The sequence below is a fragment of the Ylistrum balloti genome, unplaced genomic scaffold, assembly GCF_031769215.1.
Source record: "Ylistrum balloti isolate Yb309-2 unplaced genomic scaffold, AGI_CSIRO_Ybal_v1 Utg369752, whole genome shotgun sequence".
In the NCBI taxonomy this organism is placed as follows: Eukaryota; Metazoa; Mollusca; class Bivalvia; order Pectinida; family Pectinidae; genus Ylistrum; species Ylistrum balloti.
This window is the reverse complement of record NW_026781955.1, coordinates 228,950-242,974: the sequence shown is the minus strand read 5'-3', so window position 1 is coordinate 242,974 and position 14,025 is coordinate 228,950. Positions and strand designations below refer to the sequence as shown.

General features: G+C 35.2%; 1 protein-coding gene across 1 annotated transcript in view; it reads left to right on the top strand.

Annotated features, from left to right (window-relative positions):
* Positions 1-3,884: 3,884 nt before the first annotated feature.
* The window catches only part of LOC132543296 (advillin-like), a 28,493-nt gene continuing 18,352 nt past the window's right edge, over positions 3,885-14,025 (top strand). The window contains exon 1 of the mRNA XM_060206785.1: positions 3,885-3,984. Within this exon, the coding sequence (XP_060062768.1) occupies positions 3,885-3,984 (100 nt within the window). The remainder of the gene's footprint in view (positions 3,985-14,025) is intronic.

The following is a 14,025-nucleotide window of genomic DNA, read 5'->3' as shown; positions in this document are numbered from 1 at the left end:
TTGGATACGCATTATTTGTACCACAATGTAATGACAAAAATAAAATGCTCGGACCATTTTCTGACACTAAACTCTATAATCCATCATTGGTACACCTTTACAATGTATCACACCCGCCTGTATGTACCTGTCATGTGCGCTGTTTACCTGGATTCGTCTTACCTGACTTAGGCCAGAGTGAAAACATGCAAGGCCTTTACTGTCAAGTTTAATATTATAGGATAAATTGGATTTACAACGAAAAGGCCAGTACTTAAATATCGATCGCATTAGGCTTGGATCGTAACACCGGGACTTTAAATTTTAGATGTAGCTATAACGAACAACACCCACACACCTGTAAATTATTTAAAATGCCAATTTAATATCTTTTTAATTTCTATATAATATCCAATATCCCGACGACATCTTGGTATATCTTTTCAAACTGCTGGAAAGTATATTTAAAACGATCTATGAAAGTGAATGGACTTCGTTTAAATTAAAACATCATATCTCTGTTGTTGAATATCTAAGCGCCTGTCAGTGACAGTGTTTCCATAGCTTATAATATTGTTCCACTCTACATCACCAATATCACTCGTGATTATATTCGAAAGTGGCAAACAGATTTTACGTAAATAGTTCATAAATAATAAATTACTTTGGATAGATGTAATTACGAAGTACATGAATGTACTTCATTTACATTCAGTTTTTCTGTTCATTTTTCTTTCTTTTGTTTTTGTGTGTGTTTGTTTGTGGTTTTTTGTTTGTTTGTTTTGTTGCTGAAGTTATTGATACGAGGACGTTGACATGAATAATGATTTTATTTGCCTGCCAAGGTACTTACCGTAACGGCGAATAAATTGCATGCAGGTGTCGATGAAGCATTTCAGCAAATTACCTACATCAGTGTTGTGCTGTAAGATAATTCTTGGTTTAGTCCCCGATAGAATGTTTGTCTAGTAAGGTAATATACTACTTACAGGGCCATCTAGGCCCTGTATAAACTTTATGTGTGAGCATGCATGCAGAAATGTACCTCTCAAATGTCCAGATGTAAATTTTCATCAAGTTATAGCTTTCGAATGGCATTCCGATTTAAGCACATCTCACATGATGAATCGTATAAGATACAATGAAGACAGATATTTATTTTAAATACACATGTACATTAAATTCCTTTACAATACCAATTAATTGGAAAACTTGCAAGCAAATCAGCAAATATCTTTCATGCCAATTGTCGTTTTGACAATGTTCTTTAATGTAAATACCGGATTAATTACATAATGGTTTCATACATGTTAGTTTCGTACAGTTCTCCAAGGCCGTCGTGAGACACGCAAATCTTGATTAGACTACATATTTTAGAGATGAACCATTTCATTATATTGATCCAAGAAATATGACTGGTTATAACTTGTTTTTCTTTTCATGTCTTCTCCATGGGGAATCGGATGCAATTATTTAAAACTTAATTTTCTCTTAAACCTTTTTATCCTTTTAGCATTTCTATTGATGAAGCCTAATGTGTTGACAGTTCTCATTGGTCATTCCAATATTAATGGAGAAAGCAAGTCGACGAATCAAATCATCAGCAATAGATTCATCAATTCTTGTCGACCAATCAAATATCGGGAATTTTATGCAATCTCTCTTTTTTCGTCAGTGCTTATTTGATGACTGGCTTCGGCAATAAGTATTATTGCTTCTCCACCAATCATCATATTTGTGGCAAATGTCAGCTTTTTTCGTAGTTGCTGTATGAAATAAAGGACATTAGTACCCATTGTTGTTCAGACTCCATGATGTTGGAAAAGTCTTCGACTTAAGATCTAACAGTAATTTGTTGATTTAGGCAGGTACAGTGTCCAATCAGAATTTAAAATGTAAGGTCACTTAATGAAAAATTGAAAAAAAAAAAAAAATGTAAAAAATATCTTGATCAAACAAACATTGTCATTCGAGACAGCAACTCTTCGACCGAGTCAACACTTTCAATGGAATCGATATCTCCTTGAACTCACAAGTGATGTGCCAATGGAAACAGCAACTGCTCGACCAAATCTAAGAAGATCCTCCTGAACCAATTAAAGTTTGACACCATCATGGAGTTGCGACAGCAACTGTCACTGAATAAGTGTTCATTGCCAACTGAGACATTTAATCTAATGGCATGTCAATGTATGAATAGAAAACAATTTCTTTAATTGAGCTGCATGTAGGTAATCTTGCCCGAAATGCCCAACTCTTAAAATTATTTAAAATGATTCCTGTGACGAATGTAATTGAGAAACAGGCGGAGTACTCTATAGATCTTATGCCTCAACCATTGAGACTACACAATATCAGTAGTTATTCTAATGAGTTTGGGAAATATATCTCTATTCAATTTATGTTGTGATTTGGTTGAAAATTTTAATTTGAAAATATAATTTTACACTGATATGAACGTGTCAACCTTGTGTGATGTGTCACACTTATATTTTTTAACACGAAAATCAGCAACGTCTTTATGACTTTAAAACCCTATTGTGCTTCCACGCTGAAAACCATGAATAATGGCGCATGTTTACACTTGGTACTTGAATTTCAATAAGGCGTTGTGTAGCCGGATTTTAATTAAAACCAATCTTCATACTTAGTGCTAGACTTTCTATGTGTCTGTCTATCCGCTCTGTTGGTCTCAAACACAAAATACTTACATACTTACAATAGTATTACAATCACAGCAATATCGTCACATCTGGATACTCATTTTCTAACGTGAATGAACTTAAAACATTCAGTATACTGTTTTTACCGTAATTAAGTAGGGTATATATATTGTTCTGTGTTATCGGTGTAACAAGGCATGGTCTGTTATTACATACAGATGTCTGTAGGTAATGGCTTTAACGAGGGTTAGATATACAGCATACCGGGGTAGCCAGGTTTGTAACCTTTCGGGCAATGTTTGGGTGGAAGTGTCTAACTCATATATAATTCACACAACAACTCCCCCTTATTAACAAACATTAGGCGTATTAGCAGCACTCCCACTGCCTAGTGCCGCTGGAACACTGACAGTATCGAGCAAACATATATTTTTAAAGTCCGAAAGTTGACCTTGGAACTTCAGACAATGTCTCTGTAAGAACATTATTGATATGAATAAGAGTGCTGAGTTGTGTTGAACTCATTGACTTATAGCGAACATTACATGATATTATTGACCGGTCCTAGTCTCGGGGGATCACGTGTTCAATTGATCCCGACACTTGATCTGCTCCGCCAAGGCAACGTCTCGACGTATACTCGCCTCTACGGTTGAACCGGAATCGATCAGGTAGTTCGGAAACGTCTTTCGCATGAGTGATATTGCGTTTATCTGATCGGTTCTTACCAATCATTATTTTTCTTTCATTGAAATATGTCTTGTTATTTTACGGTATAGACGCTTATAATGCTCTAGTATCTAGGTATGTGAGTAAGGTAATACACCTGTAAACGTGTTCTGTTTACAACTACACTACCCTTGTACCGGGGATCTTCGTCCCTTCAAGGATACCAACGTAACTTTTAATGGCCTTTCCTTTGTGGGCTTCGGACTAGCCATTATGTGCTAATCGTCTAGTGTATATTTCTATATAATTGATGTATTGGTCGAGTGATCGATAACGTTAACCAGGAGCGGTATATATGTGTTTGAAGTGTAATATTCATTTTCCATAGATTTACCTGTTTATATTTAGTCCAGGTATGAAATATAACACGGTTCTGGACAGGATCGATGTTTAAAGCTTTACACCGTACGTCAAACTGTCACGGCGTGAAATGAACGCTTTTTTCGCCTTTTGTCGGATACTGGTGGACGGCGATGTGATGAATTAAAGTGTGATGAGTATATGCGAGTTAATATGATTCGAGGAAGTGAAGGAATAACGAATAATTCCATGAACAGAGTAATAATGGAGGATTTCGTTGTGATCAAAGTGTCCCAGAATGGACATATCACAAGTAAGTCTATTTTTACCATATATAATACTTTGGAACTGTTCTCACAAACAGGTTTGTATGGTTAAGATAATGTACATATACATGTATGTTAAGATTAAGACAATACGTTAATATGAAGATAAGGCGTGTGCATATTAAGATAAAGTGCGTGAAGATTCAGACAGAGTGTTATGATGAAGACGAAATGAGTTAAAATCCAGACAGTATGTTATGATTAAGACAAAAATTGTAGAGATAAACACAAAGTGAGTAAAGATTAAGACGAAACCAGTTAAGATTAAGAAATAGTGTACAGGGTAAGATACTGTACGTTTGTATGTTTAGGTCACTGTTTCTTTATTAGAACTAAGTTTGTTTTTGTTTAAGTAGGACACAACATTCTAAAGCAGTGCCGTATATTATATATGTAGGACACAGTAAATTTTATACGGGTATATTTGTGATCAGGATGTGATGTGTTTGTATGGTGATGACAAAGTGTCTTATAAAGACATCCTGTATTTGTATGAGTAGGACAATTGTTCTCATTAGGACTAAATTGGACGTTCCTTGTTTATATGACAACAACACAGTATCTTATTAGAACACACTCTGTTTGTGTGGTAAGGACGCAGTTTCTAATCAGGATATTCTGTCCTTGTTTCGTTTGGACAGTTTCTTATTAGGACACACACCCTGTAGTTGTATGGTTAGGACATCTTCTTATTAGGAGACACTGTGGTTGTCTGGTTAGGACAGCTTCTTATTAGGACACTCTGTGGTTGTATGGTAAGGACAGTCTCTTATTAGGAGACACTGTGGTTGTCTGGTTAGGACGTCGTATTAGGACACCCTGTAGTTGTCTGGTTAGGACGTCGTATCAGGAGACCCTGTAGTTGTCTGGTTAGTACGTCGTATTAGGAGACCCTGTAGTTGTCTGGTTAGGACGTCGTATTAGGAGACCCTGTAGTTGTCTGGTTAGGAAAGCTTCTTATTAAGACAACATGTGGTTGTATGAATAGGACAGCTTCTTATTAGGAGACCCTGTGCTTGTCTGGTTAGGAAAGCTTCTTTTTAGGAGATCCTGTGGTTGTATGGTTAGGACGTCGTATTAGGAGACCCTGTAGTTGTCTGGTTAGGACGTCGTATTAGGAGACCCTGTAGTTGTCTGGTTAGTACGTCGTATTAGGAGACCCTGTAGTTGTCTGGTTAGGACGTCGTATTAGGAGTCCCTGTAGTTGTCTGGTTAGGAAAGCTTCTTATTAAGACACCCTGTGGTTGTATGAATAGGACAGCTTCTTATTAGGAGACCCTGTGCTTGTCTGGTTAGGAAAGCTTCTTTTTAGGAGATCCTGTAGATGTATGAATAGGACAGCTTCTTATTAGGACACACTGAGGTTGTATAGTAAGGACAGTCTCTTATTAGGACACCCTGTGGTAAGCAATACCATTTCTGCTTATGACGCCTAGTTTTTTATGATTAGATCAGTGTGTCTATGTGAAGAACTTGGTGTTTTTTTTATCTGAGTAGGACAAATTGTAATTGTTGATGTGTCTAATGAGGACGCTCTCACTGTTTTTGGCTTGGACACAGTGTGTGTGTATTGAGTTGGTTTCACAAATATGCTTTCTACCAGTCAATTTTGATTTCTTTTTTCCCGGTCAGTGTTGAATTGTTGATCATAAGCCCATTTTGGCCAGATTAAGCAGTAATCCACGTTCGCGTGTTCATTGTGTCTAGAACTAAAATCCTTTGGTTATATTGACTTAAGAAACTAAGACCTCACCATATCATTTGTACTTTGTGACACTAGATATAAGTAACGCTAACTAAACGGAATACAATATACACGGATGTTACACGAGAGGCAAAATGCAATTTTAGTAGAGCGTACAGTAACGCTAGATAAAATATACATGAACCACAACAGCAATATATATAAAATAAGATATTTGTCCTGTTACAGCAAAAACAATGCCAGCATGTGCAATCAAAACATACAACAATGTAAACGATTGTATTATTTAAGAGTCACACCATTACAACTTATCAGGACAGAACACATCAAATATCTCAACACAGAAAAGGAAACAAGGATTGATTTAATATCTATTTGATGCTCTTCAGGGACTAAGGAACAGAATATACATGTTTTGTTTATATTTATATGATTTCCTTGACACTACACAATACCTATTGTCATCTGGCGTACGTTTTACAATTGGACTGTTTTCCTAATTTCCTTTTCTAATTTCTGTTTAATGAAACGGAAAGTGTCTGTATCTATTGTTGTATACCTGGAACTGTTCTCACAAACAGGTTTGTATGGTTAAGATAATGTACATATACAAGTATGTTAAGATTAAGAAAATACGTTAACTTGAAGATAAGGCATGTTCATATCAAGATAAAATGCCTTAAGATTCAGACAGTGCGTTATGATTAAGACAAAAAGTGTTTAATGAAACGGAAAGTGTTTGTATCTATTTGTATAAGACTTTTGCTTCAGTTATTCAATCTGGCATAAAGACTATTATAGGTACCAATTAAATATATGTTATATCAGGTTGTTTTTGTTGCTAATACCGAAATGTTATTTATAATGTTAAAGTTGTTTCCAAACTGTCTATCTCTCCCATCAATCACAGTACAAATTGTTATGTAAAGTCAAAGTGTGTGTAACTGTCTACGTGATATTGAATAAATATAAGCATTATCATTATTACTGGATAAACATATACAAATATTTTCATATCTATTATACGGAAATATTATGACATGTAACCGATGGTGAACATTGTTATCATATAGATCAGTCTCCAAAATGAATAATGGTAGAAAAGAAAGCCATGTCTCGACATGTTTAAATGCCTCGAAGGTTTCATTCTTACAAGTAGCGCTACATGTTGTGCATGGCTTTGTTGTCCTGTCGATACCAGCATAAACAACATGCGACAATATGTCAATACACCATGTTTAAAGTGACGAGATCGATGATATATCTCGATACAAAGTCTGCATTCTAGGAGCGAGAGTCTCCAGGGGCCTTGGTAATGAATACATATGAGTGTTAGGTCATGTGTTACGACCATTGTCGCCGTGTACGACCTAATGAATGTGTGTAATAGATTTTTCTTTTAGATTTTCCCCAGTCGCATCGGAGGATTCAAAATTAAGGCATGTAACACATGCATGATGTATTTTAATGCTTGATTCATTTTAATGCATGGTTTGGCTATACACTTACTAATTTGTATCAAATGGTGCTTTTAAATTGTGTGTCTTTTCCACCCGATGGAAGTTGCATCATTATTAATTCTTTCAAGAACTTTCACAAAGATAAAAGATAGTTCTTCAGAAACGTGCAACGTAAATTGGTTCTCGAACAATATAGAGTAAACTATACTCATACAAAAGAACTGGTCTCATCCTTATAATGTAGATTTTTATGATCATACATTCTGATTTCGCAAGATGACTGCAGTTTTCTGGCTGCAAATTGGCTATTATCTTTTCGTCTTTGACATTTATTTCTTATATTCACCGCATCGAGATGAGAATGGCCTCTAAATAAAGGTTTTCTGATTGGTCGAAAGTTTGGACAAAATTTGAACATCTGATTGCATTAAGGACATATCTTGGTAATAGAAACATGAATATGAAGGTTTGTTCAATAACAATATATATTATTGATTGCGTGGTTGTTTCGTTGTTGTAAAGCTTGTATCCATTCGATGAAAATTATGGTGGAGTTTCATATGTCGCCATAATGATCTCATTGAGAAATAATCTATCATTTGATGCTCGTTAGTTTATCCTGTGATTCCCTCGTTGTATACCTTGTTCTCATTTCTGGTATTGACGGATATTTGCTCGACAGGTGGTGCAGATGGAGTTGAAGACGTCAACCTTTCTCGAAAACGCGGTCTTCGTTTTAATTATCCCTTTCTTAAGGGTCTACGTGTTAAATTGTTATTTTAACGAATTTTATGTCAGTGTATTTGTCTATAATGTTGAAAACTTTCACCATCCTTCTTCCATCGTTAGCATTATACTTGTTCGATAGTACTTGTTGCAGAGGCCGTTTCCACCAGGGCTCTGTTTTTCGGTTCCGGTTATAGTACAGCTTCCTTTCTGGCTCTTCCCCTGTCCTTCATGACCATTTTCTTACAGAGTTTCGATCTGTATATATGACAGTCACAAATTCGATGTAACAATCAACGACATTGTTCTCGAATTTATGTTCATTGGAAAAATACGTTTCTACTAACCTAAATGGTGATTAAAATTTGTTTTCACTGTAGAGTACACTTACTTTTCAAGTAATTTGTCAAGAAAGATCTAGGTGTTATTTCTAAAGGAACATATATAAATATAATCAGTAAAGGTTACGTGACCACAATGTCGTCACACTTGTACCTTAAAAGGGTGAAATAATTTAAGTAAAGAGATGTTTGGGGTAAGGATATCAGTGACATTTAGCAAGGGAGTGCTTGGTGAAAGGGCAGGTCTTTTAATTCGTAACGCCCGTTTTGTGAAGGTAGTCCTGTTCTACACAGTGTATTGTAAATGAGCATTCTTGGTCACTTCACTACGACTGGACAGTAGTACCTGTGATTAAGGAGGCGTAGGAAATACACATAAACCAAATCCCCGATTACTACCTGATCTTCAAGCTAATCAACTCTACTGACCAAGAGTGACCACTATCAATAGGTTTTAGCTCTCCAACGTAAACATTCAACCTGCTATAATCCCGTTATATCGGTGTTGGTACCGCAAGTAGTCGTCAACACGCGGGCCATATTTATTACCATATAGACACCTTTAGAGATGTACGGACATGGATATAGTAGCAGTACTTCTACCGCAGGTAGGTGGCTTCAGAGCATCCACATTTTTATCATTGTTTTGTGTATAAAGTAAGGCGATTACTCTGTATTAGTGTACGTAATGTAATTGGTTGTCTCCTGCTTATCCATCCATCCTGCTCGTTCTAGTGTCGTCGATGAAACATAAGACGGTTGCTCTTCAGGAACACGTGGTCATATCATCCCAGTCTCCATTGACACCTTTCTTTTGATCATATTTTGCCGAAGTTTTATTGAATTTTGGTCGGGATTATAATTCTGTCTCTTTTGCTTTTTTGTTTGGTCGTTTTTGCGTGGCAATAATGTCGGTGTTTGATATATGAAATATCGGTTTTTTTACTTCCTGAAAATATATATGCGAATATGGATTGGAGCAATAACAATTTCAAAAAATGTAAACGTGGTCAAGAATAATTTTTGTTTATCGCGACAAATTACAAAAAAATAAGAGTATCTGCTTTTGCATATTAGAATAAATATGTAGACTTAGGTCCAGGAAATATACATTGCAATGATAATATAAAATATCGTTCGACGAAACCGACTGGCTAGAAAGGAATATATATGAATTAGCTTATGATCCTACTTGAATAGTTGCGAATGCCAAATTATTTTTTATTGGATGAAATAATTGACCACCGAGAGTAATTCAAGCAGTAATGATTTTTTTTTTCAATTTCAATACTTAACGTTTTAGAATTTAAATTCATATCTTGCCTTTATTGAATGAAATTTTAACTTGAAATAAGATTTTAATGACACATCGGTACTAACATTTGATCAACTCTTGTATTTTTCTCTGAGAAAATAGTTGTATTATAAAGTGTATTTTCAAGTATTGATTACATCGAGTTGACGTGTATAGGTGAAGTGTACTATTAATGCTATTGTCGTACTATTTAATTAACCTCTCTTTACTTTCAAAAAGTTAAATGTATATTAATTTCTGATTTACTGAATTTAAATTACTAATACCAGCAAGTGAACAACTTTTACACTTTACAGTTTAACACCTGTATATATAAATGTACAATTGTGGACCAAAAATGTTTTTATGGTTCTTAATACATTTACAATTTCTAAAAGAGAACTTTATAGAATCGAAGCATAAAGAGAAATGTAATTGATGTTTGTATTGCTATACTGTAGTACTATGTATGACAACAACAGCTGTATTTTGTTTTCACTGACTGAATTGGATACCACTAAAGGTCGTTGCCATGCATCGTCCTCTAACAGTTGATCTTTTTCGTCTGTATTGGCCTGTTTGATTTCAATATCGGATTCCGCGTTTTTATTGACACATACAAGTTAATGCTATTAATACCTGTATCGATATCAATCAACAGGGGGTGCTAAAAACAGTATAAAACTATTTAAAATCTCATCGACTAGCGGGACGACATATATAAAAATTCCATTCAGATTAAAGAAGTTGGCGATATAGACAATGTCAAAAGTACTGCTCTCTAGGGTTAAAGGGCGACATTATTTTTACCCCCTCCCAATACACATACGAGTTTGATAAAGGTAGCTGGTTTCTATCTTCAGACCTATGTCGTAAAGAGTTTAACTTCGTGTTAATGTTTGTGCTATGAATACAAAACAAATATTGTCTGTTTGTTGAACCTCTTCAAACCTTCTCCCTAGGAGTGATTTCAATTTTTAATCAAACAGTGTATATAGTAGCATGCTTACTATATAGATACCCCTTGCTATGTTTACCTACTTCAGAATCTCGCTGTCATGTACGTGACGTCATCAGCCAGTCAACTGACAGAAGATGGTTTATTTCCTAAGCATATCTATCCAAAGGATCCTGTCTGGGGATGAAGACTTGTATAGTTTACTCTGAATAGTGGCTATATCATACTATACAATCCATCTCCTCCTGACTCATTGCTACAGGCCCCGGTGTTCCTATACATCTGAACACCTGATAACGGAGGGACACTACACGTTACAACCAATAGACGTCTGGAAATTTCAGATTTGGATTAAAGCGTACCTGTGGTTGATTACTTTTAAAAAAAATAAGCATATGTGTATTGCGAACTGATTCACTTACCATATTTCATGAAAAAAAAATCACACATTATGTCCACAGTTACTTGTGAGGCGGATATTAAGCTGAGATTGTAAGGCTTGTGTTACAAAATGACTGTAAGATATTGTATTTGAGTTCTTAAATACCCACTTTCTTGTCAAATCAAAGCAATTTTAAATGCAAGGTAACGAGCAGTAGAAACATGACCTCTCTGGTTCCCTGAAAAAACACTTTAACATTCATCTTTTAAGTAAGGACGATTTTATCTCCTCTCTTATAATAGCCCCTAGAAGATTATATAGGTGATTAGTGGTGTACTTTGATCTTATTCCCACTTCATATTTTCTTTTCCTCAACCTTGACTTCTGTCTATTCTAAGTTACACTTAATTATAAAGAAATCCTGTTACTACGTTGTCACGAAAGAAGAATTCTACAAGTAAAAAACGTCATATCTGATTTTTGTTTCACTGAGGCTTATACGATAGGCACAGCTGTGGATATCATTTATCAATATAAATAAAGAATCGGATGCGGTACAACCAAGTAATGAATTAAACTGTACATACATCATACAGATATACCTCGTTAGTGATGCCAAGGGCCTAAATTGTGGAAACCTAGTGGGCGACGAAGCAAAAACCAAATTTGTCGAAAAAGAAAACAAAGACTATAGTGATATTTAAACAAAGGCTATAGTGATATTTAAACAAAGACTATTGTGATTTTTAAACAAAGACTATTGTGTTATTTAAACAAAGACTATTGTGATATCTAAATTAAAAAACAAAGTCGATGAAACTATGGCAGTACAATTGTAATAACAAAACAAAGATTTACACAGGGATTCCCGAAAAATTACAGGAAGAATGAGACCAGATGTTCCGCTAGGGTAAGCGTTTTCTGCTTCATCGACAACGCCCGCCACTTAAATCGTGTTCAATCCATGTAAGTAATGTCACGTTCTCAAATGACAACAATATAAACATCAACAGAACCACAGACGTTCTTACTTACATAAATTGTGATTGAGTTGACATGTTGGTATTTTTTTTTACCAAGATTAACATGCTGTTGACGTTGATGAAGCAGAAGAGGCTTAGACTTCGAGAGCGCCGGGTCGTATCCTCCTTTTTCTTTTAAAGGAGTATGTGTATATCCTTCTGTAGTTCATATTTTGCCCAGGCTATATTTACGTTGAGCTTGGATTATAATTCATATGGTGGTGTTTCCTATTGTTTTTTATGACTGTATGTCTCAGCCGTATCAAATACATGGCCTGGTAGATTTTATAGTACGATACTGATATTTTTGCTTGTCTCCTTTTAATGTGTGTATAACTACTGTTAGACTGTAGTGCCAAAGGAAAGGTTTTATATAGAAAACGGTTGTCATTCTGAAGCGATAAACACATTGGAATAAGTTTTTAATAATTATCGTTTACCGGCATGTATTCGCCGATGTTATGTTTCACACTCGTACAGTATGGGGCACTTTTATATTCTGTCATGTCGTTAGAACTGGAACGAAAGCGCTTGTCCGGGCAGGGCAGGTCATCTATCATACTGTTTATGCTGTAATTGACGCCACACACTGGGAACAAAGACGTATTCATAAACAGTCTTTGAACTGGTTAACAAGTGCAATGGATATTGAATTTTAGTCAAGTGCACAATTTAAAATACAAATATTACTTATTCTGGTATACAAGGTTATGTATCATTAAAATGAATTTGAGGTACTTCTATACCTAATGTGTTTTTATAAACAGAAAGCTCAGTGAGCGGGGTCAACTCTATGTACAAACACTCAAGTTTCATGTTCCTGTCACCATATAGGGTAAGGTGATTGTTGATGTGGGCACCCCAGACAAAGCCCACCCTACCTCTTCAAGTGACTAGGGTGTGATTTGTTGGCCGAGTCAACAGTTGCGGGAACTGTTGGGAACACGCATATATACATGTTTGGTCATTTGGGTAGGACGATTGCTGAAGACCTATTGGATTCTACTGACGTCTTAGGGAATCTTCGTCGATGACATTTCAGTAAGGTTTCGTTTTGATTGAAGACTTTTCGTTCTGTTTTTACTTGTTTATGCTGATACATTTACCCTATACATTCTCTGAATTCGAAATAAAAATTTACGTTAATAGAGTTAAACAAATAAAATTTAATTGGTTTTTCATACTAAGTACTTAACAGGCCATACTTTTTTCATGTTAGGATTTTGTCTCATTCACAAATGATATCTTAATAATCTCAGTCTAAACGTCATCTAATATTGTTATAATTATAATAATTTGTAATAATTATAATGATTTGTAATATATGTAATGATTTGTAATAATTGTGATAATTTCAATAGCATTAGTGTTAAAATCTTTGTAACAGTTAAATTCCTATGGAAACTGTGTTTTACCACAATTGTAAAGAGGGCTCAGATTCCAAACGAGTACTGATTTTATTGTCTATAAACCTTGCATTGTGATAACCTAGGTTTTTTTTTTCGGCAAGGAATATTCTTTAAAATCAGAATAGGTGACTGTCACATCCAAATTTACGAAATATTTTTAGCACCTTCAATAGATTTTTATCGATGGTTGTTTCAATTATCTATATTTTTGACCTATTTGATCTATAATTTTTAAACAATTTTCCTGAAGAAAAATGCGCCTTTTACAAATATCTACTGTATTATTCGAACAGGGAACTAATTATCAATCCTTCAAATGTCAGTGTACAATACAATCGACTACATCCAGCGCTGTATTAAATGAATTATAAACCATACAACGGAAAGGCAATTACAAATACTGACCGAGAAATCTCGACCGAGGTCAAACGACCATATATCAAATGCATACTGTATAGTCATTGCTTGGCGATGTATATATCAATTTGGGATTGAGTTACCGTTATAATTCTAGTTAGTTAACTAGAGGAGAATTATTCAGTTTCTAGTCATTGGCTAAGTGAGGGAGAAATCATTAGTTTCTAGTCGTTGGCTAACTGAAGGACAAATGATTAGTTTCTAGTCGTTGGCTAACTGAAGGATAAATCATTAAGTTTCTACTCGTTGGCTAACTGAGGGAGAAATCATTACGTTAGACAGAAATAGATAACACAGTCGGCAAGACCCTTTGT